The sequence below is a fragment of the Dromaius novaehollandiae genome, chromosome 5 (genome assembly GCF_036370855.1).
Source record: "Dromaius novaehollandiae isolate bDroNov1 chromosome 5, bDroNov1.hap1, whole genome shotgun sequence".
In the NCBI taxonomy this organism is placed as follows: domain Eukaryota; kingdom Metazoa; phylum Chordata; class Aves; order Casuariiformes; family Dromaiidae; genus Dromaius; species Dromaius novaehollandiae.
In genome coordinates this window covers 29,935,612-29,960,240 of record NC_088102.1, presented here as the reverse complement: position 1 = coordinate 29,960,240, position 24,629 = coordinate 29,935,612, and the positions used below count along the sequence as shown (strand labels likewise).

At 43.5% G+C, this 24,629-nt stretch overlaps 1 protein-coding gene and 1 long non-coding RNA gene across 2 annotated transcripts in view; both read right to left on the bottom strand.

Moving 5' to 3' along the window:
- The window catches only part of EGLN3 (egl-9 family hypoxia inducible factor 3), a 30,950-nt gene extending 25,035 nt beyond the window's left edge, over positions 1 to 5,915 (bottom strand). The window contains exon 1 of the mRNA XM_026095091.2: positions 5,136 to 5,915. Within this exon, the coding sequence (XP_025950876.2) occupies positions 5,136 to 5,492 (357 nt within the window). The 5' untranslated portion in view covers positions 5,493 to 5,915. The remainder of the gene's footprint in view (positions 1 to 5,135) is intronic.
- Positions 5,916 to 8,946: 3,031 nt separating this feature from the next.
- Positions 8,947 to 24,629, bottom strand: part of LOC135328472 (uncharacterized) — a 41,207-nt gene continuing 25,524 nt past the window's right edge. Inside the window, exons 4-7 of the long non-coding RNA XR_010389370.1 lie at positions 16,396 to 16,545; positions 14,514 to 14,802; positions 13,003 to 13,129; positions 8,947 to 10,270 (exon numbers count right to left, since the gene is read on the bottom strand). This is a non-coding gene — a long non-coding RNA (uncharacterized LOC135328472). The remainder of the gene's footprint in view (positions 10,271 to 13,002; positions 13,130 to 14,513; positions 14,803 to 16,395; positions 16,546 to 24,629) is intronic.

The window sequence follows — 24,629 nt, the reverse complement described above, 5'->3', positions numbered from 1 at the left end:
TTCCAGTGGCTCTGGACTCTGCCAGCAGCCAGCCAGAAGAACAGATTTGAACCTACTCATTATGCTAGAACATGTGCATTTGATTAGAATAAAAGAAAAAATTACACATATTTCTTCTGGATGGCAGTATTCATCAGACCTCCCATTGTAAACTAATTGCAAGGCATGCTGCTATGCAAGTATCATAAAAATCCTTTGTAACGTATAATAAACTACTATATTTCTATCAGCAGTATTCCACTGCAGCTCTGTAGCCAGTTTCCTGTTACCCTGTTCCTTACATCTGCACCTGAAACTAGAGGATGCAGGCTTTCACTTCGCATTCGAATTGCAAAGGATAGAATTACTGAGTGTTTCTTTTTCATTTTAAACACAACTACAAAAATATTTCATCTCCTTAACAGAGCACTTAACTGAGGGACTTAGTAAAATCACTCAACTTGAGCCTGAGACATTTCACGCATTTGTTAAATGCTCCAGAACAGAAACCTTGGTAACAACCCACTAGACAGGGGGCTATGTTTCAAAAACTACCCAAGAACACCCCATCCTGCGGTAGGTGCAGGCACTCATTCCGTTTTTCAGACAATGCACTTGCTAGCTACGAAGTGCTACTACACAAGTCATGCTTCTCCTGCTAGAGATGGAGAAAATATCCCAGAAAAAGAGCAAAAGACCCTCATGAAGACTGAGGCACATTTTCAAAAGAGCTTATCTCATTTTTTATTAACATCAGGCCATCGACTTCACCCCCAACGGGAGCAGTGGGATTTTGGGGTAAACACGCTAGGCATGGGCTTTCTCACACAGCGGTCGGTTCTTCAGATTACGACTTCTTACCATGTTTTCTAACCAGTGGGGCTCACTGGCCTCCAGCGCTCCCGGGACAGACCTGAGGTCACCAAAGGCAGCGCCCACACCCATTTCAAGCCACGACCGCATCCAAGAGGGTACCAGCAGCTCACAGAGGCCGTGCGACTGTCAGGACTGCGGGGCGAAGTCCGCACAGCGCTAAGCCACACCAGTTCAAAGTACCTTCCACCCTGCCTCGGTGACGGCAGCGCCTCAAACGCTGACTCAGCTGAGGTCACAGCCCCTGGAGGCCTGACGCCACGGGCACCGCCACCACCGACGGCATGGCTCTGGGACCCAGCCTTACCACAGGGAAAGCTACCCTTCTCCAGCTCCTGCTTTCATGCAAAACATGAAAGGGGGGAAAATCACATCCTCTCGGCAGCAGCTGAGCTGCCTGTGCATCCCACGGGGAACACTGCCTTTACGTTTCTGCACGCTGGCCAGCCATCCCGGCTCCTGCCGGCTAGCCTGAGCCCTGCCTGCCTGCAGGAGGGACTTACCGGGCCAAGGGCTCACAGCAGCCCGGCTCCCCAGACCCTGCAGCTTTTCTGAGGTTGCCAAAGGGACGGATATCCCAAACTCCACAGCATTTGGCACATCTGCAGCTTCAAACTTTTTTTTTTTTTTTTTTAAAAAAGAAAACAGCATTTCTCTGTCTTGAAACAGACCTTTCTCAAACTTCTCTTCTGGAATATTTTCCTACTTCTTTTTTTTAATATCGCCTCTGATTTATTTATAATACAGGAGTTTTTCTACAGGGCAAACATCTCTGCTCCTGGAAAACTTTGTGCAACTTACCCTGGGAAGTTTTACAACCTGTGGCATGCCTCCGTGCCATCTCTGCACCTGAGCTATGGTCATTTGCGACCAGGCTCATAGCCTTTTACAAAGGGAGCCCTCTCCACCATCGCCACCCCCAAAAGTTGCCCCAAACCCTAACCAGCTCCAAGAAGGGACTCTGGTGCCTGAGAAGGCAGAAGCTGCACTATATCACCTTCATGCTCATGGCCCCCAGAGCACCATCTGACTCGGGGGTGTTCTGGGTGACTGGCCTCAGCACAAAGCTGTGGCGTCACTTCCCTGCCTCAGCCACCAGCCAGCTTTTCTGTACAAAGCGTCAAAGCAGCAGCATAGGGGAGACAAGTCCTTAAAAATCAGAGTGACCTCTGTCTTAGGGACAGAGCATCCCTCTGCACAAGGATGCGAATTGTCTCGCACCAAAGAAAAAAATAAACTTAGGTCAACTGTACTTGTAGTGAGATCCTTCACCATTAAACTACTATAAAAGGGGAATCATCATATTTTATTACTAGAAAATGGAAACTTTTGTTTAAAAGAAAGCAGAAGCCAACACTGTGTTGGGTCTGTTGGCAGAAGAGTCCTTCAGAAGAGCATCATGTGGTTACTTTTCTTGCTCAACCATGTCAACTAATATTTTTAAATATGACACTGCAAAGATAGATTTGGATCAGTGGTCTGCAAAGATGAAATGCTGTATTTCTTTATCAGTCCTCAAATACCAACCAACAGCTCTTAAGTGTATCTAGTACCCTTATAAAATGCAACCTCCATTTATTTTTTGATGCAATCTTGGCTTTCTTGAAATGCTGTTGAAAGTCATTCGGAAACAGCAAAATCCTAACTGACTCAGTTCTCATAATATGCAGCCACAAGGAAAGATGCCTTTATTTTAAAAAAGTTTTTCATGCCTCCTTATATAGCTTTGTAGTTTGTGTAGCTAATGTGAAGCACATTACACTAAGCAGCCAGTAAGCTCACAGAAGTTCATTTACTAAGCAGTCTTCTCCCTCTCTTCCAATACTGAGGCTGAAAATTAAAGTCCTACCATTGTTTTAAAAGCATAAACCTCTGAACAATGATAAGACTGATGTTACACAGATTCGTTTCCATGACAAGAAGAGTTACCATGTAGCCAAAGGCTTACATTTTAAACAAATTGCTCTGGACTCTCAGCCCCATCTGTCTAGTATCTATATCTTCAAACCATAAATCATAATAGTGCATGGCAAGCCACAAAGTTCTGGTCTAGCTGTGTAGAAGCAAAACAAGACACCCAAAAACACTGAGCTGTGGAAGTTTTCTAGGCATCCAAAAAATCAAAAGTATTTTTAATCTGTGTATAATCTATTTGATGAAATAAACATATGCTGAATTTAAAATTAGGATTTTTGTGTATGCATTCACAAGACTTCAAAAAGTTAAGAAAAATGAGCTGGGTTAATGGTGGACAGGAAGTGTCCATAGATGACATGGGAACCTGCATGCACTGTCGGTTTGTTTAGTCAGAAGAATAATCTTTCTGTTAAAAGTGTCCCCCATATCAGCTACAGCTGAGAACCGCTACTTCGGAGCCTCACATATCCATGGTACTCATTATTATAATAAAGGGATTGGTTACTATTAATTTCCGATAAGATTCCTCTGTATTTTACAAACTATACTGAGTCCCTTTCAGTCCTGAACTGATGTGTAACGCATCCGTGTGCTGTTTGGAGCCTAACACCTTCCATGCTAAAGCACAATGGCCAAAAGGCTCTGTAGAGAAGTAGTTTTGTATCCATTTACAAAATGTGTCCTGTTCTGTTTGTTATTACTATTTGTACAAAAATGATTGCAAGAACTTGGTTTTAAAAATCACCTCTACAACCCCAGGTCAGCCTCCAAAAGACCTCTCTCTCTAGCCAATGCCAACTGCTCTCATGCATCCAGTTGCATCACTTTCTCCAAATACCTTGGTAAAATTGCAGGACAAGCTCCTTTCACACTGGTCTAACTTTCATTGAAGTCCCTATTTCTTCTCCCGAGTGGCCAGCAATGTATTTTGAACATTAACAAGGCAAACAGAAGGCACCCAGAGAAAGAGCTAGGCTGCCCTTAAAGATATGCCATATCAGACAGGCATAGTTGTACTTCCCAACAGCAAATACAGTCCCATCAGGAATAAGTGAACTCCAGCCTACCCTCATTTAAGCTAAATCTACCCAAGCTTTAACTGGATTGATCAACAGTTAACTGGAGCTAAGCCTAAGCTCAATGTTTCAACCTTTTATTATTCTCATTGTTGCATTTTCTTGTGTGTGAAGTAATATGCAGATTTTAAGGTCTTCCCAAGCACCTGGTAAATGCCATCATATTTATTGTTTTTCTTCATTTTCTATGGAGGGGAAAAAAGAGACACCTGAGCACTACTCACATATCCCCTTAGTTCAGGGCAAGTTAAAACCAAAAGAAATACCAAACATTTCATTTTGTCATTTTTACAAGTTTTCATCTTTTTCACTTCTGGCACATCCCAAAAAGAAGCTGATATGTTTTTAAAGTGTGCTATGTGTTATGGAATTCAAGTCACACAAAGAAGCAGGGACATTTTCAGCATTCAGGACAACAAAAAAGTTAGTTCCAAGCAGGTCTGCTTTGCCACAGCAAAAGGGACCAGGAAAGAAAAGCAAAGTTAGCCCAAACTGAAGTGATGACACTGCAAGTGCACTGACACTGTAAACAAGTTTCACTGGGAAAGGAACCTAAAACAGCAGTACATTATGCGTCTTCTCCATTTCTGAGAAAAGCAAAGCCTAAAAAACCCTCTCCCCTTCAGAAAGTTTGCTGGGCTCAAACAGAGCATCCCTTGTTCTGTGGCACATCCCCAATCCAGTGAGGACAGCTTCTTCAGCTACAGGACACTGGCATGAGGTGGGACATCAGGACTAGCGCGGACAACGTGATCACATGGGCGCAAACAACCAAATAACCAGGTCCGAGCCGCGTACGTGCGCAAGGACGGGTAGGGAGCTTTTCTGACTGCCTCCAACAACCCTCCGAAGCAAGCCATGGCCAAGGCTAGCCTCTTCTGGCGGGGATCCTGCGGGATCGCAGCGCCGGCGGTGTCGCCGTGCCCGGCCCGCCGCGGCGGGGGGCGGCCGCAGCCAGGGCTCCCCGCCCGTCGGGTCCCGGGCGGCACCCGGCTGGGCAGGCCACGGCCTGGCTCCAGGCCGACTTTATAAGCCCGCAAAGCCGCCCAGGAGCTCGGCGGAGACCCAGCGTCTGCACCGCGCCGCGACCCACGCCGCTGCCCCCGACGGGGCGACGGAGCCGAGCAGCCGCGGCCGCGGACCCGGCCGCGCTTTTAGGCAAGCGCCCACTTCCCTCCCGGCCCCGCCGAGCGCTGGATCCGAGCTGGATCCCCCGCGGCGCCCCCGTCCCGGCGCTGCTCGAGGCGCCCCCCGCGCCCCGCGGAGCCCCCCGGCGCGGCCGCCCCTCACCTTGGAGCGCTCCTTCACGTAGTACTTGCCCAGCCGGCTCCCGCAGTACATCACCAGCCGGTCTATCAGCGCGAGCAGGAAGCTGATGGCCTCGCAGCCCTCCTCCGTGCCCCCGATCCACTTGATCTGGTCGCCGCGGAGGTGCCGCTTGGCGACGCCGCGGCTGGGGCCGGCCAGCTGCCCGTCGGCCAGCTCCCCGTCGCGGTGCATCCGCTTCACGCGCTCCAGCACGCGGTCGCCCACCACCTCCCCCAGGAAGTTGTCCAGGTAGCAGAAGCCGATGTCGTGCAGGCAGGGCACCACGTACTCCAGCGCTATGCGCTCCAGGTCCAGCCGCATGATGTGCCCCAGCGGCATGGCGCTGCCCCGCCGGCGCCCGCGCCGCCAGGCGACGCCCGCCGGGCCGCGGGGCCGGGAGAGGCGCGGAGAAACTTCCGCGGCGGCGGCGGCGGGCTGCGCTGCGCTGCGCTGCGCGGCCGGGCAGCCTGCGGCGCGGCCCGGGGCACCGGCGGGCAGGGCGCGGGGGCTGCCGGAGCCCGTTCCGCCGTCTGAGCACCGCGCGCCCCGCCGTGCCCCGCCGCCCGGGAGCCGCGCCGGCACGCTCGGAGGTGCGGGGGGGCGGCAGATGGCCCCGCGCCGTTTAATACGCCGGCTACGTGCGGGATGTGTCCTCGCTCGCCGCGGCGGCACGTGGGTGGAGCCGCCCGCCCGGCACGGCGCGGCGCGGCGCGGCACCGCACGGCGCGCCCGGAGCACGCCCCGCCTCCGCCCCGCCCCCGGGGGCGCGGCGAGCCAATCGGCTGCTCGCGGGGCGGGGCCTCTCCACCGCCCCCGGGGCGCTCCGCGGGGAACAAGCGGCGGGGCTTTCCACACGTGCGCCCGAGGAGGCGTGGTCGGCCGGCCGCGAGCCCCGCCCTCCGGCGGAGTGGGCGTGGCCCCCCGCCATTGAGGAATTCTCCCCTCGCATGTCGGCGGCCACCGCAGCCCCCCAGAGAGCCGCGGTGGGGCGGGGCGACGGGCGAGGCCCCGCCCCTGGCGGAGGCCCCGCCCCCGAGAGTGGCCCCGCCGTTCTCGCGGCCCGGCCTTGGGATTTTGGGCTTCGCCTCTCCCACTTTTCTCCTGAACAGCAGCAGTGGCAGTTTCAACACCGGGGGAGATATTTCATAAGGGAGCGGTACAGTTTTCCTGGACAAGGAAATGCAGTGCAGTTTTTTAAAAGAAAACGGTTTATGCGGCACGATAGTTCTCCGCTTAACTATTTACCCCAAGGGCCTGTCAGGGTATTTGGCGCGCGGGCGGGGGACGCCTCCTGTGCTGCCAGCTCCTGTGTCGCTCAGGCAACTTCATTCAAGCTGTAACAAACTTCATTTTTCACTTTCTAACGAAAACACTCGTTTGACCAGCGTAACTTATCTTTAGGTAACACTGTCACTTCGCTGTCCAGTGAGGAAATGCGATCACTGTCCGCATGCGGTCCCTCCTTGGCTGAACAGCACGCGTTCAACTATAAGCGCCTTACAAAGAGCGATAGGTAACATAGCTACCAAACTCACCTCGCAACCTGCACTACGGCCAGGGTTTGCTAAGCAAACAAACAGAAACTCCACAGAAACCAAAACTGCAACGAGGAAGCGCCACGGAGCGCCACTGCCGGTGGCAGCTGAAACGGGGCAGAAATGCCACCCGCTCCGCTCCGCACCGGGCCAGGCACGAAGGCACGTCACACCGCGGACATCCTGTGCCTTTCGCTGCCTTTTAAAAGCTGGAATCTGCACATTTCACCCCCCAGAAATGCCCAGTCCGGGCTGCCTATCCCCCCCACCAGCAAGTCTCCGAGCCTGCCAGGACTGTAAGCGATCCGCGCTGCTGGTGCTCCCGAGCAGAAAGCGCCCGGCCCTGCCGCCCACCAGGGCAAGACAACAGCGCGTGGCCAGGTTTGGTCTCGCTGCGCCCTGCACCGTCCACCTGCTACTGCCGGCACTAAGCATGACTCTAGGCCGCTGTAGGCACCCTTGACATCTCTCACAAGAGCCAAGTAATATTTTTACATCAGATAAATTTGTAAGTAGTGAGCTATAAATTGTCAAAGGGCTTTGTTTGATTTAGATACACACTTTGCATTAAAGTGTGGTTATAATTAATAAGATGCAATTCTCAATCCTTTAATGCTTATCTGAAAAGTCAGTCAGGCATGGTAAGCTAAGAGCAGCTTTAACAAGCAGCTTGGGATGCTACATTAATCCAACTGTGAAATGTCAATGTTAAAAAATTTGGCTATATTAGGAAACATTACTGTGGCATTGTATTGTTTGCACATTTTGTCATGTAAAGGCCAAGGTGTGCCAAAATCCTTATCTTTTTCTTGTTTTTTCCCCCCTCTCTTGTTTACATGTACATGTACGTGCATGCCCGTGTGCCAGGATCATGTATTTGTAAGGGCTGAACATGTGGCCTTGTTACCAAGTCTACTCACCTCAGAGTCCTTCCGCTTTGAGAAGCTCATGGGTGAGAGGGAGGTCTTCTGGCTCTAGCTGGAGTCAATCATTGCAGCTTTATTCTTCTCCTTTCAAGAGCATGATGCATTTCCAGTTAAGCAGATCCACATCAGCAAAGGCCATCTTAGGAGAGTCAGAGACGTGTCCTGAAAGGCTCAGTTCATAGTCCCACTTGCAGAGTGATGTTCACAGAGTTGTAAATATTCTTATTCTACAAGTGTCAAAAAGTCATGTCTTCCCTAGGACGGCATCCACTGCCCTTTGCTACCATTTCTTGGTAAGTCAGGTTTTCTGGAGGAAAGTGTGCTTACTTTCTTGAAGCATGAGGATGTGTTTTTCACGCCTAGCATTCACAGTAGCACTCAGAACACAATGATGGCTGAAGCACACAAAGATAAACTGCCAGGAGAAACAAGCCCCAAGAATGCTGGTTTTATTTATTTATGTTTACTGGTGCTATTCGACTTCATCTGTCTGCCCCGATTTCTGTCAGAAGGATGAGGATGACAAAAGTGTATGACAGAGATTGCGATTGCATAGGTTGCAGACTCTTTCCACTATAGCAATAAGGAAGGCCTACTGCTGGGTCCAACCTGTATGCATGGGGAAAGTACAAGTTCATGCCTAGCCCACAGGCACTCTGCAAGAGTGGAATAGGTGTGAAATAAAGCAGTTCACAGAGTCATCTGCACCTTTGGACATGCACAAGGTTTCTTCATAGTGCTGTGTATCACAGGCATGAAAGGCATCACCACATTTTAATTAAAAATACTACATCTCTCAATTATATATGAGCTCTCCCTTTGCCTTGTAAAGTTCTGTTTATTCTTACATTGTAGAAACTTTCCCTTCTAAGAATTGATTTTAGTGTTTTTTTTTAAGTTTCCATTCTAGAAACTAATTTTCAAGATTTTCGGGTACCATACAGCTGCTGCTTGCTTCTGCATTTGTGGTACATGTTAACAAGTTCAGGAGTCAGACTAAAACAGGACATTGTAGTGTTGGAAGAATGATCTTAGTATCTTTGCTTTAGAAGATCAGTACAACTGCAAAGTTCAATAAAGCCTTGACAACTTGTTACACTCTTGTGTATTTTGTTGACAGCAGAGTTTACAAATAAACTACTTTACATTATTTAGGGCAGAGAGTTTTACACGTTAGGGGTATTGTCTTAGGGTTCTTCCTCTCGGAAAGCCAGACTACTTTAATGGCAAGAGCCGAACTGCAAAGTTCCCAGAGACAGAGAGAGAAAGAGAAAGGAAACAAGTATTCTTTACATCAAGTGGAAAATAGTATTTATTTTTAACACCGCATGATGTAGTTTGATGAGCTGATATCTCATGATCTAGTTAAACAATAATTGAAGCCCCACGTACAAAAGGAAGTTTTCTGACCATTTCAGCATGGTTACAGCATGCCAGCAAGCCCCCTCCCTCACTGAGAGGCTGGCTTCCTTCGCAGGGGAAGGTCACGCACATGCTAAGCAGATGCTGCCATGAATGCTTAAGATGTCACTAACCCCATCTGCCCTTCCCACCCCTCTGCTGCGGGTTACCACCCCCTCCCCCACGGGGCTGCAGAAGGGAATGTGTTTTTGCCTCAACCACTTCAAAAGTGTGAAGTCCGAACTCTTAAAACCACCTTGACCAGAGGTGTAACTAAGCCACCGATTTTACAGGGAAGCAGCTGCGGCATCAGCACCAGGGCTGTCCCCCGCCTGCTGCACGGGCGGCAGCTTCGGGCACGGGGCAAAGCAGTGTGCAGGATCACCTGCAACTGCCACCGCGAGATGTGCCGGAGCTCATTTGTCAGCACCTTTAATATTATATCATCCTGAAAGCTGGTGCAAGGGCAAAGGTACATGTTATGGCTTGAGCTCATCTAGCAACCTATGCAGCACCTTTTCCCTCTCACCCCCCTTTGCACTCACTTTGGCAGTCTTTGGACTCTTCCAGAGCCAGTCCTGTTCGCTCAGGTGGCACAAAACCAAGAATAAAACAGTGGAAAAGGGGCGTTTTCTGGCAGGGCAGTGAGCTGCACTGGCTCCGGGCAGGCCTGGGAGGACCCGGGCTGCACCAAGGACGGGGCAGAGCGCGCTGCTGGGGGGCCGGCAGGGCTGAGCTCCTCGGGCAGGCACGAAAGGCTTCAGAGCTCGGCCCTAACCGGAGCCTTTCCCTCATTGCCACAATCTTCTGGCCTGCGCTAGGATGCAGGAGGAGTTAGTGAGCGGGTGATAAAACGCCAGAGTAGGCTTTGACTTGATGAGTTTAGCACTGGCTGGACGGAGGTTGCCCTGTCTGCTAACTGCTGCACCAGTGAGTATCTTCGAAATCTGAGTCTTGGAAAAAACAATGTTAAAAATACCTTAAGCCTCTAACGTTGTCAGCACCAAGGGAGCTCAGCTAGCACCAGCAAAAACTGGGCATTTTCTAGAAATCTTTTCTTAAGTTTTCTAGTGTAAACATGGCCTTTTGGGCGATTCCTAGCTTCCTGAAGGGATTAAGCACCCCATCTTTTTCCAGCAGTCCCCAAGATGTTGAAGCTTGCCGCCTGTCCAGGCCTGTCAGGCATCTCTTTTGGAGGCATGCGTTTTTGTGGCATGCTTTTAGCTGCTTGAAGCTCAGGGTGTTCAAAACTGTCCTGCAGCAAATAGACAAGTGAGCAGAATGTAAGTGAAGCAGTCAAAGCTACATAGGAAATGCAGTTAATGCACGGTCTCACAATATAGCACTTGGCAGTTTATTGCATGGCTATCACCTATCATAATATCAACAACTTGGAAGTGAATATGGTTATAAGGGAAAAAAGGCAGTAAGTAAACAGCACGAAAAAGGGAAATTGTAGTAAACTCTGCTAATGTAGTATTTTTGTAAAACAAAAACATCCAATGATTATAATATGTGATTTTTAAATTGATGACATCTTTTTAGCAATCTCACTGTACAGACGTCCATATATATATCTGCATGCTTTAGAGAGGTTTGTCGTACCTTTTTGATTTGGAATGATAAGTTAAGAACTGCATCTAAGACAGTGCTTACATTTGAAAGGAGATAGAAAATTATCATAACTTTTTGACTGCATTAAAACTGTTGTTTTTTTTTTAATATAGATATTCCTTTCCAGAAACTACAACTTTTGCTATCCCTGATAGCAAAGGATATCTCAGTGTTTCTGGGATTAAGCAGTAAATCCTGATGACAGAGAAATAAGTCTGCCCAAAATGGTACATTGTAATAAAATAGAGAATCTGTGTCAGATAAATAATCCGCCAATCAGAAGCTGTAGATGATTTAGAGGTATTGCTAAGGATTTCAAGTCAGAGAGCCCTCAGAAATGTACAGGCCAAAAAGCAAACATCTCAACATTACTTTAAAGAGATTTCTGCTACAAGAAATCTTCAAAATCCTTGCACTGTCTTTTCTTTCTCAAAGAAATTAACTGGTCTTTTAACATCTATATAGGTGATGATGAAGAACAAAACCAGAGATGAAGTGTTTAGGAAAAAAACCTTCACCCTCTCACTCTTTCCTGCCAGTTTGCAGGTGCTGATATTTCACACTTTCAGTTCTCACACAGCTTCCAAGGAAAATAAGAAATGAATGCATGATATGAAAAGAACCTCCTTTCTCACAAAAAGAGGATCTTTGGGGCTGATGCTAAGGTAAAATAAATGCCTATGACAAGGGTACTGCAGGGTACTTACTCTTCAGCAGGGTGGGGAATGGACTTGCACTTCTCCAGCTCTATTAGCTGATGAATGAGAAATAGTTTATCACATGAATTTTATAATTAAAGCCTCCACTGTGCAATTCTCAATACAGGCAAACTTTGTTTCACTCTGGAAAATCTCTATCTATATGAAAATTAAGTTGGCTTTCAGCTGTCCCACTGAAATACCAGTAAGACAGTAGGGTTGCTGAGGAGGGCGTTAAGCTGCTGAAACAGTGTCCTGCAAAAGATTTTACGGGGGGGAAAATCACACTTAGGGTCCTTTTTATATCCTTCTGATTCATATGGCTACAAAAACACTGTATTCAATACGAGTGAGGCTATTTTTTTTATTTCACCTGCTTGCTTTTCTATTTAGAAAGTTCCTACCTACTACAGGAAAATTTTGAGGGGCTCTGTGAACATGCATTTTAACTTTCATGCTTTAGCAGAAGAATTAGGATGCTGTGTTTTGTTTTTAGAATACTTTATCAATGATTCAGTTAAATCAGTGCTAACAAATGTGCAGAAAAAAAGATTTTTTAAACTACCTGAATAAAAAGTCTTCCTCTAGATTACTTAAGCTTTGTCTATACACAAAAATTGTGCTGCTTTAACTATAATGGTATAATTAAAGCAGTATATTTCTGCCTTTTCTACCCTAAATGTATTGATGCATTTATACACCTATAAAGTTGCTTTATACTAGTATATAGATAGTTTTGCATAGGAAGGGAAATAAATCATATTGATATAAGGCACATTTTTATTGTTGTAATTACATCCACACTAGTAGTGATGCCAAAATACCAAAAAATTAATCTAACAAATATTGATTGCAAATATTGTGTATAGCCAGACTATAAATAATGTGATACTTCCACCTACCAAAATAATTATCTGTTTCATAAGGATTTTTTCAGTTGTGCTAATCAAAATATAGCATATACTTTGCTGTATTTTTTCAAATTTTATTAAAAAGTAGAATTGTCATTTAGATCAGAATAAAAAATTCTGGATTTGGATTTTTGTAATACAAAATGAATACAAATGTAAGCTTTTTCTAAATTCTCAGTTTGCCAATTAGAAGCAGATTTTCATCAACATGGACATCTTATTGTATATGTAATTCCTAGAACTGTCCCCCTAATCACAGCATGCAGAATTGATCATTTACCATATCTAATTAAAGCAATTTCCCTACCTAATGCAGAGCTACTCTTTTCATAGCTCTGCATTAGGTAGGGAAATTGTTCTTCCTTAAATTACTTCCTTAAATTCTCTTCTGTATGTTAAGAATGGCCTGCTAATAAAACTTATATGAAAGATTTGTTTTCCTCTCTTAAACTAATATGTTTTTGATAAAATTATTCAGGCACAAAATTAAAGCAGTATTTGGCATCAGTTTTGTAGAATGTTTGCCAGATGTTTTTCTGAGTAAGTCCTGAGTATTACTTTGGCTACTTCAAATGTAAAATACAATTTTACATCAAGTTATAAAACGAACAATTTACACATATAAACAGCTGCAATGTCAGCCTTAAGATTGAACTGCAGATAATTTGTCCTGTACAAAGCCCCAAACACCATCATGGCAGGACATATGCCTTGTGAGATTTAAAATCTGAATTGCTTTTCTGTAAATAAAATTTGGTTAAGACCTTGACACTCATGCAGTTCCAAGAATCTTGTCGGTGCTGCCCTGCTGTTTTGATCTTCTGATAGGCTTTTTTTTTCTTCTTTTAATCTTTTCCTGTCTCAAGAGCTGTTAGCAAGCTATCCAGCCATCTATTAGCAACAAAAATCAATAAGTTATTAGGTGATTATCATAAGTTAAAAGTTAACGGTCAGAATTCACAGTAGCTATCACACTTGCACAGCTTTCAGCTCACGTTGGGCAAACATTACGCTACTCCTCTTAAACCTCCAAGTCCTTATCCTGGGGTTTAACTAGGATGGAGACAGCTTTACGATCTGTGATACTGGGCTCTCACTCTCTTGGCTTCCCAAATGATGTCACCTTTCAGCAGTGCACAAGCCACGTGCAGCTCAGCAAAAAAACACCCGTCATAGTTTAAATCATAGTGCCTTTTTCAAGCACACTTTTCTGTTTCCACCTAGCCAGTAGTATCTTTCCCCAAGGAGCCTTTTAAAAGGCAGTGCAGAAAAGAAAATCCAAGATTTCATGTAGTGCACAGAAAGAGCAGAACCTTAAGAGGATTTTAACGTATTGTGCTAAAAAGATACCATCAGTTTCTTTTCTCATAAGTGTTGAAATTATTTTTTATTGTTTACCATGTCCAATGGGAAGACTGAAAGAAGAATCTGGGAAGAACGTGAAAAGAAAGAAGACTGAAAAGGAATCTATGTGTTGCAGACACAATATGATGACTTAACTGCTAGATAAAGGGCTTTAATGGACAAAGACCTTGTAGAACAACTATCTTACTTATAAGTTACAGTACCAAAGGGAAAGCAAAATATTATAAACAAAGGAAGTCACTGCTTAAAGTCACAGCTTAAAATGCTGCTTTTATTTGTGTTTTCACTCATATTCAAGTCACTTTTAAAGACAATGCTCCCACAACTCATCTTGTGGCTAAGGCAGGTCTATTGTAACTCCTAGTTCATTCTCACAATGGATTAATTGGCCTTACTTCATATTTCCATCATCTGCCCTTGGAGGTTGATGTTAAATTGTTAGGCACTCTCTCTTTCACTATCTTACAGTTACTGTTTAACTGGGAAATATTAGCACGTCAGGATGCTGTGTGGGTCCAAATGAAACTGTTAGACATATTGACTGTAATCTGCTTTTGAAGAAGAATATTTTTGTCCCACAACATATATTTTTTTTCCACATTTTTTTTTTTTTTTTGGGGGGGGGAAGCTGTTCTTTCTGCAGAGGACTTGTAGTAATTAGGCTCAGTTTAAAATGTCATTATTACTTTTTGTCAATAAACAGATCAATCCCTCTTTGCAGTTCCTTCATTGCCTTTCTGGACATTCACGTGTCAGAGCTATATATCCACTGACAAAAGCCCAGTGGAAGTGCAATAGCAACCTCAAGTGAGCTCAAGCCCGGACAGCACACACCACCACCACTGAAGCTTCTGGGCATGTGGGCACCCAGACTGAATGGGAGCAGCTTGTGTCTTCAGTGGAGACTTACCTTGAATTAAGATGATGTGAGCAGACACCAGGCAATGCCATATCCAGAGGCTGGAGCAGCGGGGCACGTGTTCAAGACTCTTAGGGCTATGGTAAGTGATCCTCCCTGTGATTCAGTCTTTCATAATTTTCAGAGAAAATGTCTATTTCTCTGTGTATACGGAAGTAACAGGAAAAGAGTGGGAGAACTCTCATGACTAAACCTGTCTCCCCATTGTGTGGTGGTGAGTGAAAGCTTCATCTGAACTCCAATCTGTGCTCCTGTGCTCTGAATGGTCTGACATCATGACCTGAATAGGAAAAAAAGAACAGTCTTAAAATTGTTCCTTTTCTCTCCTCCCTAAGGAAGAAAAACTTGTTTATGCTTTGCAAACAAAGATTTTAACAAATGACTGCACCCTCAATTAAATAGGAATTATTACATGCCTTCTGGCTTGAGGGTGAGGAATCACCTGAAGAGATCTGTGCCACATTGTGTTGTAATTTGAGAGGTTGATTACATTGATTTTTTAGGCTTGCTCTGCGTAGGAGTCTATCCTGGGGGCCCGGGAGTCTATCCTTAAGGCCATGATATATTCCAAGGAGCTACTCTGCCCTTTAAATGTAGGAACAAACAGTCTGATGAAAAGCCCATTGAAGTCTTTCATGTGACCTCAATAAAGTCTGTTTAAGGAAAAACATACATATTCCTTCTGGTGAAGTTATTGCTTCTCCTAGTGTCCAGGATCTCAATAGATTGTATTATACTGATCACAGAATAGATGAATCCATGTTCATTTTTTTCTCTGTTTTTTCATTAAAAACTCCTGCACCTTTTCCCATTGAAGACGGAAAAGATTAATTGACATTTTAAAGATCATGTTATAGAGTAAGTTGCTATTTCAGCAACAAGCTGTCTGAGTATGTGTGTATTAAATATGCGACCAGTAGTAGTTACAGCTTTTACGATAAGTATAGGTCAGTTTTACAGAGAAAAGTGGATCAACCCATTGACCTGTCTCATTTGAACAACACATTTTGGTACAGATAAGGGCAAGCTAATGCATTAAGAAGCAAAGAACCTAGGTAAGATCAGAGGTTTCTGTGTTCATGTATATAGAGATGTATAATAGTCAAACTATATATTATTTTGTGCTTTCGGATCTACATGCTGCAGTGATTTTGAAAAGGACTTAAAGGTCAGGGAAAATGAGTTTTCTCTGCAGGGTCACAGATATACAATCATATACAATCATGACAGGACTCTTGGTCTAAACAGGAGAATTACACTGGGAGAATTTACTTTGCTCTAGTAGAGAGCAGAGTACACCATGCTCATATCTACCTGACACTGACACATCCTGCTGATAATTTGGCATACTCCTGCCTAGCAGTAGTGCAAATCCTTACCACCGAGGCACATCAGAGCAGTGGAAATAGTGACTCACACTGATACTCATATAGCTTACTGAATGCAGATCTTTCTACATTGAACAGTCACTTGTCCAGTAAATTTTTGGAACTCTAGTATCCGTAATTCAAAGTGCCTGGAAGTCCAAATAATATTAACAGTTTTTTATGTTATGAGCTGCTACACCCCCACTTCTATTCCCTGTCACTGAACATGAACTGCATGGTCAGTAAGGTGTGCAGAGGAAGCCATAAATTGTCTTGGACTCAGAGGCAAAGAATGAGTACAATGAATTGTCTGAAAGCCCAGCATTGGTCCAGATCCAACCCTAACATACAGACACAGTCCAAAATCCTGCTACATGCCTGAACTTTTATTACTCCACAAGAAAGGAAATTCAACATAAGTATTTGAATACACATACTAATTTTCTGTCAAATCTCTGAATATAAACCTTAAATTCAAATAAATGTTGACTTATATTGTGACTGACCATCTCTCATCACTACCTCCCTAGTCAGTGAAGGTAGGCATGAGTAAAAGTGCGGGAATCCTTTCTTTGCTCCAGCTCATTAGGATGCTTCCAATTCATCTTCCATTTCCTATTTCCTCTCTGGCAAGATTTTTTCTGATTCTCCACTACCTAAAAAAAAATAAAGTTTCTTCAAACTGGGCCATAAGGTGCCTCGAACCCACTAAATTCCTCTTTTAAACAGTTCAGCAATTTCCAGACAGTTGCCTCCTTTATCCTCAGATTACCCAAAAAGGCATCTTTATTACCGCCAAAGGCACAGGCTGAATCAAGAGCAAAAGTCAGCACTAGGGAATGGCAGCATTTTCACTTCAGTGATATAGTATATGATAGTTTGTTGTTTTTTTCAAAGCATGCAATCCAATCCATTAATGAAACATATTAAACCCATATGAAGTATATTATGTAGCATTTATGATGCAATGGATATGACAAAACTAATTTACTGTAAATGCCATCGTATAGAAAAATAAAGAAGTAAATTATATGATAGATGCACATGAAACACTGGTTGGCTTTGTTACAAATGTGTGGTATGGATGAACTTGTGATATGAAATGTGATACGCACAAACAGTAGCAATGGGGAAAGGCATCTAAGACAGCTTACAGAAGTTAAATTACATTATTTTCCAGCTATTATTCATGGGTTTGCACATGAGCAGGATTTTTTTGCTGCCACAAACTCAGTCAAAAATAAGTGAACTTGCGCTGTGCATGTATCAGAAACCCACCTTTTTGCTCAGAGAGACTTGCATATTGGATTGGGCCATGTAGCTTTCGGGCTATTGCGCCGGCTGTCTTGCCATGTGGCAGAACAAAAACATGTAATGGTAGTATTTATTCAAGGGATAAGAAACAGTGGCAACATCTACACCACAGCTTTACAGTGCTCCAGGGAGCTTGCCACAGCCACCGAGGATCTGCCAGGATTTCCCTGCACATCTGTGCTGTTGACAAGCCACTACTAGAGAGGCAGGGCACAGGAGGGAACAAGAGAGGTAGCTTGGCTGAGGCCTATAAAAACTCACTGGAAGTAGCTGCACTCAGTCCCATGTCTTACAGCCATAGTAGCCTCTTAGCATTCACATGTTTAAAGGCAATATTTCACAGAAGACTTAACACTTTGCCCATACAGGACAGACGAGAAAAACTGAATGAATCCGGAAAAGAAAACACTATTATTCTACCAGCACTTCTCAGAAGGCTGTAAAAGATATTGGCTACATATTTTCCCAGCTTGTCTCCTACCACTTCGGGATTCTTCATGAAATATATTCCCTCAAGTACTCTAACTGTCTGGAGTAACTTAACTTCCTTCATTACATACACCCTCTGCTTACCCATCCCTATCCCTTCACTCCAGTATTCCCAGAAGCTTTACAACATGCTGATCTTGCACAGTAAGGGTAAAAAATACTCAGCACCCAAGGCCTTGAATGGAGTGTTTGCTTCAAGACTTTAATTGAAGTTTAAATATATGTTTTAAGGGGGAAAATGAAAGGACCAGGAACAATTGTCTGGTCTTTGTTTTTTCAGTTCACCTGTGACCTCAAGGAGCGAGCTTCTGCAATATCTTTCTAGGTCCCTGAAGAATTTCTGGTGAATGTTTGAACCATGGGGACAGAAAGACTGGTGAGTGTATATTTTGTGAGTGTATGTCCAAAGGCCAACAAAACACCAACAGAATGAGAAATCCCAAATTTCTGATTGCAGCAAGGTAGGATGGTATACTTGGGAAAGGATCCCTCCAGACACATCTTACTATTACGCACTTCCCTTAAGCATCTACTGTTGCCAGAAGTAGGATGCTGAGTAACTGAACTTTTGCTCTGATCTAGTATGGCCATCCTTATGGAATCGAGAAGAAGTGTTGAAAGAGAAGAGGAAGGGCACAGACCTCCAATTGGATATAATCCAGGCAGTCAAACACAAGACAGAACTACTGGAGACAATAGTAGGGAATACACTGGCAATCACAGGAAATACAGGCTGTGAGCTACAAAGCAGAAGGAGTGCAAGCCACCGCCACTGGCTGCATGCACACACCTCACTCCGTCAAGTCACCTCTTCCTCCTATGGAACTCTCAATTGAATTCATCATCCCACAATGAGATGTTGTTAATAAAGTTCAAGTGTTTTGTAAATAAATGTCCTTTCATTGTAAGTGATAACCATAACAATAGACAGGAGGTGAACAGTAGAGATAAGCACCAGGGTGCCGAATCGTAATCACTTTGACAAGGAAATATTATATCCCTATCACCTACTCTCAAAATAAATTTGTACTGTATTCCCTAACCCCAGCTGAACCAGCAGAGTACCCACATGATAAAAATTAACAGACAGCGTCTTCGGGACACTCCCCCATGCTGGTGACAGCACTTCTCTTGATTTCATGAATGTTATGTGAGAGAGAAAAAAAAAAACAGGCAGAAGAGATAGTCTAGTATAGTTTTCTTACTGAGCTTAAACCATATTATGAGACACTTCCATTTGCCCGTCGGCCTACCACAGACCATGCTCCCTCTGTGACTACCTGTCACTCCCTGCCTCTCCTAGCAGGAACAGAGCACTATATTTCACCAGCCTCTAAAAGAAAAAACACACATGGACAGCTACTATCTTGATTAGCATCACTAGGTAACTGGGGAAGGGAGGAGTCCTTACTTGCTAAATGTTCCCTGAACGTCTGAGTGCTCTGCCACTGCGGACTTCTCCAGCCACGGCTAATGGCAAAAAGGCTTTCCCAGTGATCTGCTGCAGCATGCGAGTTATCAGCTCTCAGTTATCTACCTGGCAGGTAGGTGAGGACGGCATAAAAATGGCATGCATGAGCAATTTGGGAATTGGAATGTCCAAATGAGGACTGTAGTCCCTGTGTTCATTTTCTCGCTGAAGCTCCACACTCCAAGGATGTGACTTTCTGCACACCAAGGTTTTAGTTTCACTGCTGGCCAATACAACAACCGTATTCATCAATCATCTGTCTGTCCTGCAAATACAGCAGTTACAAGCAGTTAAACTGCTTCATGTAAGGTGTGTTCTCCTCTCTTGGGTATATGCACTTCTGGCATCCTTCCCACTGCTGCATATCCTCACCTGAGAAAGGACTTCATTACTCATTCCTCGTCCATGTAGGTGATAGTGCCCAGACATACACCACAGTTACATTGCAGACGTTTCTTACAAGGCACGGCTGCAGCAAGACCAAGGACTTGTGCCACTTTCAGGCACAACATACTGCCATGCAGACAGAAGAGTTGGCACAAGACAAGAGATGAGGACTCCAAGCCAGCCACTCCATCAGCACAGCAAAATCAATCATCTTCTGCCTCTGCAGTTTCCAGGTTTAGCTGATTTCTGAGTGGATTCAGAACGGTACAAGCAGGAGTACCTGGTATGTGCTAATGTAGGCATTTTTGATGCCACCATACACAACAATATTCCAGACCATGACTGGATAGTACAGCCTGGTGTCCATAGGTTCAAAACAAAATGTAAAAAAATGGAAAGAGTTCCAGAGAGAGCTAAAGGCATGGCAGAAAACCTGCTTTACAGAGAATCTGAGAAGACCATATTACTTCATAGTGAGAAGTCTTTAGTTTGGTACACGAACACATAAAACAATCCAATAGGTAGAAGCCAAAGCTTCAATTTCAGACTAGCAATGAGGATCACAACCAGGTGAACAACTTGCTGGATGCAGAATCAAATTTTCCACCATTTGAAGTATGTAAATGAGAGTTGGAAACTTTCCAGACAATGTCTTCTGTCTTGACCCGAGCTAGGGACTAGACAAACAAACACCACTGTGACAGTTCAATGGCTTCTGGTACACTCACAGGGAGTCAAATACTCGTAATGGGTAGTCCCAGCTGTCAATTTACAGCTATTGAATCATTTTTTCCAAGGGTTTGACAAGAAAGGATTTATTTTATTTTATTTTATAAGAGTAAATAGCTTTAACCAAATTGAGGTAAAGATGTTGGCCATTGATCCTACCATCTCCTTAAGGCAGATTTGATTCAGTTTGGGGAAGAAAAAAGAAGAGACAAGCAGTAGAGAATGGACAAGACCAAGCGGGTCATGAAGCAGTGAAACAAACTTGTAGTAGTCACAGGCATTGCTTGCATTTATTTTTGAAAATACCACATGACTATTTTTCACTTGTCCTACAGGTCATTTTTTTCCTCTGCTCTGTGGAGCTAGACCTTGCTCTGAGATCTATCAGCAGAGTCTTAAGCCAGATCACTCAAAAAAATCTGTGACCTGGTGTGCTTCTGATAAGGTGGCATGTGGGCATGGGGAGGAAATGAAATGGAGCCTACATGGAATGTCTACCTGGTCTCTGCAAAGCTGCTTTTAGGAGGAAAAGTACAAACACCTTGAAGTGGATGAAAACGTTTAAAGTGAAACATCAGGCGCAGTTCTTACCTTAAAAGGGTTAAGCATTCTAATCTGTTAAATTAACAAAAGTGCTGTTACTGTTTCCGCCTTGCTTGGCAGGGTGGTTTCCTCCATAGTAACATCTGTGATACCACAGAATTTTTCAAAACCTAATTAGCAATGTTAGAAGAGAATGTTAATTCACTAGGCAGTTTGGGAAAGAAAAGTAAGTTTTATATACATGCATACATATATATGTATATGTGTGTATATATGTATGCATATATGTGTTTTGTGTGTGTGTATTATGTATGTATATTTGTTAAGCATCTTGAATCTTCTTCATGTCCCCAAGAATTGTGTGGTAGCAGCCCTGGAATGCTAAAATCATCTAGGGAATTCCTCATTGCTAAGTTTAGCACTAAAGAGCTAATGACTTTAGTATGTTGTATTGTTTAGATGTGAGGTTAAATTTACAGATCAGATCTAGTTTCTTTTCTGGAAAACCAGCCTAAGTACAGTTAGGGTGTGCAAATTCCATTTTTGACCCTACATTGGACCCTGAAGGCAGGACCCTGGAAACTGCAGAGCAGTTCATTTAGCAGAGGAGTAGCTTGAGTAAGGAAGAAAAAGGCATTAACACAGTTTTTCAGTTCTAATTTTCCAATCATTACAATGTTATCTGTCACCGGAAGAATGAGCAGTGTTAAAAAAAGACCATTGGTTTTAAAGAAAAGTACCTTCATTGAATTCTTCAGCAAATCAGACCCTATGTGCAAATTGAACTCCCGCATTTTCAAAGGAGCCAGCATATATAAACTGACTTATGTAAATCAAAAGGTGCAGAGGATCTAGATCACTGCAGTTCTCTAAAACCCAACATGGCCCAGTTTAATTTAATTTGCTAAATTACTATCTCTAGAATTTATTTTATAACTGATGATAATGTGTTTTTGCCTTTGTTCAACCCTTTTTGATCTCCTGACTTATTTTCAATGCATAAGAAATTGCCTTTTGGTCATATTCTGACAACACTGAGGTGACTGATGAGTTTGGCCAGAATTCTGTGCCTTTAGAATACAACAGCTGTAAATCTGCTGTTAATGGCTGCAGCTATGCCTAGAAAGAGTGTGAAGTAAAGCCAGGGCTGTGCAGTCCACGCGAATTAAAAATAAAAAAAAAAAGAGAGTAGTTACTCTCACTGGAAATAGCTGACCATTACTGGGAATGAGAATATAAAAATAATTATTTGGGGCTGCATTTATGCAACAAGGGCAAAAGAGAGTTAAATCAATAATAAGAAAAGGATTACTCAAATACGATCTTTTATTACTTGTGCCAGATACCAATACTGGAAATGCCTGCATTTCAGAATCATTTATCAACAAATACCGCAAAATCAGCAAAAGATACAAGCCCATATCTGCATCTGCTTTCTTTGACCCAACCTTGGTAAACTCCACAGAAGTGCCAAACATCATGATGTGAAGAAAATCTGGGAGTCACAGCCTAAATTTGTCTGATTTTAGAAATGGTTTCCATAATACAGCAGCACCTCACATCCGGTTACCACATCTCTGCTACTTAGGCTGCTACTTTAGATGTTTTCTTCTCCTCATGGGCAATCTGAGAAGATTCATAAATGTATAACTACAGAATATTGCTTTCTGATCTCTCTTACAAGACTGGCATTATCAGATGCACTCAGCATATCCTTTGACTGCGCTAACGACCACTGGGGCAAGGGGGTAGCATTTACAGAAATAACATTGTGCCCTCTGAATTCCAGACAAATTCCTGTCCATAACATCCCCCTCCTCTCTCCTGCAGGTTGCTGCGTGGCAACATCTCCGTCACACAAAAACCTGTTAATAAACTGGTCAGTAATGTCAGCCAAACCACTTGAATATTGAAGTCACTGAGGCTGGTGCAAACCTTTCCTTTAACGTACCAGCTGTACCCCTGCTCCATACAGGAGGCTGGGGCAAAGGCTGCATCTTCTGTTCTGAGACCTGCAGCACAGTGCTCCAGCGCATGCAGGACCAGCCTCCTGCCCCTGCTCGCGGCTGGCTGCCATCTCCTCTGCAGTCTGTTCACAGGCTTTTCCAAGGTGTGCAATCTAAATATTTTGTAATAGGAAAATTTAGGTAGGCTTTGTGATTCCCACAGGTGATTCTGCTTTTGTGAATTGCTCTTAGATCCCAAGTCTTGCACTGAGCAGAGCTCAGCCAGGGCTAAGAACTGGGCTAAGAGATAGCATTAAGAACTCAGCAGAGATTTCAAAACTTTTGAAGCAATACATCAATTGATTTTAAAAAAATCTTACCTAACATTTCTTCATGCTAAACTCTTCTTGGTGGAGAAAATTTTCATGATGCTTTGATAATGTATCATAAACTTTCCATAAGCTATTTTTAAAGCACTATGTTATTTAAAGCTGGTGGTATGTTTGTAAAAGTTGCATAGCATGGATTTAATATTAGTATCATACATAGAACTGAAAAATAAGGATATATAGGAAAGACAAGTTTTCCTACCTGTACTGTTTAATTTAGGCTGAGAATGGCTACAAATAAGTATGGAAGACAAGTAGAAAATAATGCAGGCTTTCCAGTGTAAATACAGCTGCCTTATTGTTTCTTTCTAAGTAGATTTAGACAGACATGGTGCAATACGTGGATTTCTATTGATAGATTAGCAGAAGTATCATATGACAGTGTAACTGGTAATTTAAGCATTTCTAAAGAGATTATCTATTTGATCCAGAATACTTTAAACAATAGAAGAAAAATCTATACAAGAATCTATTTTGCTAAAGATACTGTCATTTTCTACTAGAAAGATATACTGTGTTTTGCCGTTATAGGGCCACTGGTGCTATTCTATCATTTTGTGGAAGAAGATCATCATTTGGCCTTTCTGTCTGTGGTAAGGACAAAATAGGCTTTCCACAATAAATTAAGCTAGATTAAGATTGTACATTTAAAACAAAAATGCCTTCTGAGGCCATTTGAAAACAGCAGGCTGCACCAACCATTACCATTTTTTAACATTTAAAATACCATATATATAGCAAAGGTAGCTGACATAGTCATTTAAATCAGTTATGCTATATACTGAAATGGGAAATTAGAATTACCTACAGGAATAGAAAACCAAACGAGAAGAGTATGAATACTAGAAACATGGTTTGCAAATTTTCAGTTTGAATGCTGAGATATGGGCAAAACACAAAAGCTGCTACGTTATGACTTAAAATTTCTTTCATCTCAAGGTGAATTTGATGTTGAAATACATTTCTATGAAGAATACTGTGGTTTTTGTAAAAACAGAGAAAACTGTAATGACTTTAATTATTAGCCGAGACTTATGATAGAATTTGTCTGCACCCACTGTTGCTAATGGCACCAGGTTGATGTAGGTCTTTGTTCCTTCCACACAGCTCAAGCCACTCGAGGATAACTTTGACCTTATTTCAAGGCAGAATTATTCATGTCACTTCTTTTACTTATAGAGGTTGTTCACCCAGTCATGCCTGACTGAAATAGAAAGGATGGATTTACAAATTCAGTGCTAGATGCACTGAGTAGACAAAGTACTTTATTTAATCTGCAAATTAGTTCCAGAACTACCACAGGCATAGGGAGAGATAGATCCAGCACACTGGCTGGAGGAACTCTAACATCATTTAAGACCTCAAGCAGCCACCTGTCAACTTCTATAGTCTTTTCTCCTCTGCAGACATTTTCTCTCCCTCCCTGATGTAGTTCATACACTTGTCCAGCCATACTACTCTATTAGCCTTCT